The sequence below is a fragment of the Priapulus caudatus genome, unplaced genomic scaffold (genome assembly GCF_000485595.1).
Source record: "Priapulus caudatus unplaced genomic scaffold, Priapulus_caudatus-5.0.1 Scaffold75, whole genome shotgun sequence".
Lineage (NCBI taxonomy): Eukaryota > Metazoa > Priapulida > Priapulimorpha > Priapulimorphida > Priapulidae > Priapulus > Priapulus caudatus.
Genome location: NW_014577136.1, coordinates 339,084 through 341,355, shown reverse-complemented (window position 1 = coordinate 341,355; position 2,272 = coordinate 339,084). Strand labels below are relative to the sequence as shown.

The 2,272-nt window shown below is 44.6% G+C and overlaps 1 protein-coding gene across 1 annotated transcript in view; it reads left to right on the top strand.

Moving 5' to 3' along the window:
- LOC106821487 (transmembrane protein 131-like) overlaps positions 1-2,272 on the top strand; it is a gene marked incomplete at its 3' end in the record, with an annotated part of 50,620 nt that overhangs the window by 45,179 nt on the left and 3,169 nt on the right. The window contains 1 exon segment of the mRNA XM_014826316.1: positions 399-522. Coding sequence (XP_014681802.1) covers positions 399-522 — 124 coding nt within the window.

Here is a 2,272-nt window from a genome sequence, read left to right as displayed (position 1 = left end):
CCCATATGCGAACCACCCTCTCCCTCCCCCCATATGCGAACCACCCTCTCCCTCCCCCCATATGCGAACCACCCTCCAATTTTTATATGTGGACCCCCCTCCCATCCCCAATATGAGAACCCTTTCCCATTTTTATATGTGAAACCCCTCCCCCTCCCCAATATGAGAACCACCCTCCCATTTTTATATGTGAACTCCCTCCCCTCCCCAATATGAGAACCCTTTCCCATTTTTATATGTGAACCTCCTCCCTCTCCCCCATATGAGAACCCCCTCCCATTTTTATATGTGAACCTCCTCCCCCTTCCCCATATGAGAACCACCCTCCCATTTTTATCGTATGCGAACACTCCCTCCCCCGTTTTTCACTCGTCGTCGTCTTTTCTCGTGTGTTGCAGTCCGGTGGGCATGCCACACCTGGAGCGTGTTCTCGTTCAGAATCCGAGCAGCGAGAACAGTGTGACGCTGTACTCGATATCGGGCAGCACCGTGCACTTCCAGTGCTCCTTCTTTGAAGATAAGGTGAGTATCTTATTAGCAATCTTAGCACTTCTTCACACCACAGTAGCTGTGACCCCGAAATGCCAAAAAGAGCCCCGGAAATGCCAAAAAGAGCCCCCATAAATTTGCATTGAGTTCAATGCAAACCAAATTTTAAAGTGCTATTTTCATGCACGCGCGAGCTTGAAAAGTAGCCCCCGAAAAATAAATAATATTTTTTCCCCTGGCTGTGAGTATGTGTGCACATCTGAGTAGGTGAATATTTGGGGGTTTCACCCGCGCAGTAGCTGTGTCAGTAGCTGTGTACACGTCTGAGTATAGGTGAATATTTGGGGGTTTCACCCGCGCAGTAGCTGTGTACACGTCTGAGTGTGTGTGGTGTAGTACTAGATTAGAAGGTAGAAGGCACAAAGGCTAAACAGACATCAGGCTAATATCTCGCGGTCATGGAAAAAAGGCTAGAAAAATCTTTTTAAAATGTATTGACGAAATGTCAAAAAATGTCAAAACATCACAGTCACACTTAGCACTAGCAGGTCAAGCTCTACCAAAAAACGCCTTTTTGTGCTCGGAAAATTTTTTTATTACCATAATTTGTTCATTAAAAGTTGATTATTTAATCAATTTATGCACGAAGCAATATTGATCACATTGTGATTCTATTCGCAACGTCTTTTTCTGATTCGTTGTTCATATCGCTGGAGTCATGTTACTCAGTGAATCTATGACATGAATCTGCGAAATGACAGAAATGAGAATGGTTTCAGATAATTGTTGTCTATGTGGGAATCGCGAGCCCGTCCTATAATTAGGAACCAAGTATTTAGACTGCCGCCTGACGCACTTACTGGCGTTGTTATACACCCGCATATTACGCGAGAGGGTCCCATCTAATAATTTCCCCTGACTGTGTGCGTTTCCAATCGCGTCATATGCTCAGTTCTAATCGTGTGGTTATTGTCGCCATAGCAACCAAGTGGCTAACCGAGTTTTGTTTGACGCCACCAATGCGCCGAAATTTGCCCTTTTTCCAAACATACGCACAGAGCATTTATCGGCGATGTTTGAACATCTATGTATTATCTGTTATTGTGTTATTGTGTTTATCTATGTATTTATGTATGTATGTATCTATGTTGTATCCATGTATGTATGTATGTATTTGGCATCGTTCAGTGTCTTTGGATTCGCACTATGCAAGCGCTAGTGCTAGTGTAGCCAGGCATCTGATGTAACCACGCCCACCTGATGTAACCACGCCCACCTGATGTAACCACGCCCACCTGATGGGTAACATCAGCACTTCTTAAACGATTTCAGTGTCATTCACCCTCGAGTCTTTATCACAAAATTTCAATCACCCGCGGGCCGCGACTAAATTTCCATTTGTTTTTGGTAAGTTTTCTTCACCCCAAAATAATTTCATTCACCCTTAGGCGAACCATTCACCAGTTTAAGAAGCAATGGGTTTAGAGCTTAGATCAGTCGCTTGTCGTTTTCCATGTTTATTTGTCACGCGCGTGTGGCTGTCGTGACGCATGCACACTAGTATTGCTAGTAAGGTCAGTCTCGCACTGTAGCACACAATCGACTTGGTCAATTTCCTTCCGCGAAGAGCTAGCTATATTATATCGTGTATGCTCATCGGTAGTTATTCATTCAGTATCGCTATTATATCGCGTGTCGTGGTGAAATCCGGTCTCTCTCTCTCTCTCTCTCTCTCTCTCTCTCTCTCTCTCTCTCTCTCTCTCTCTCTCTCTCTCGCTCTCTC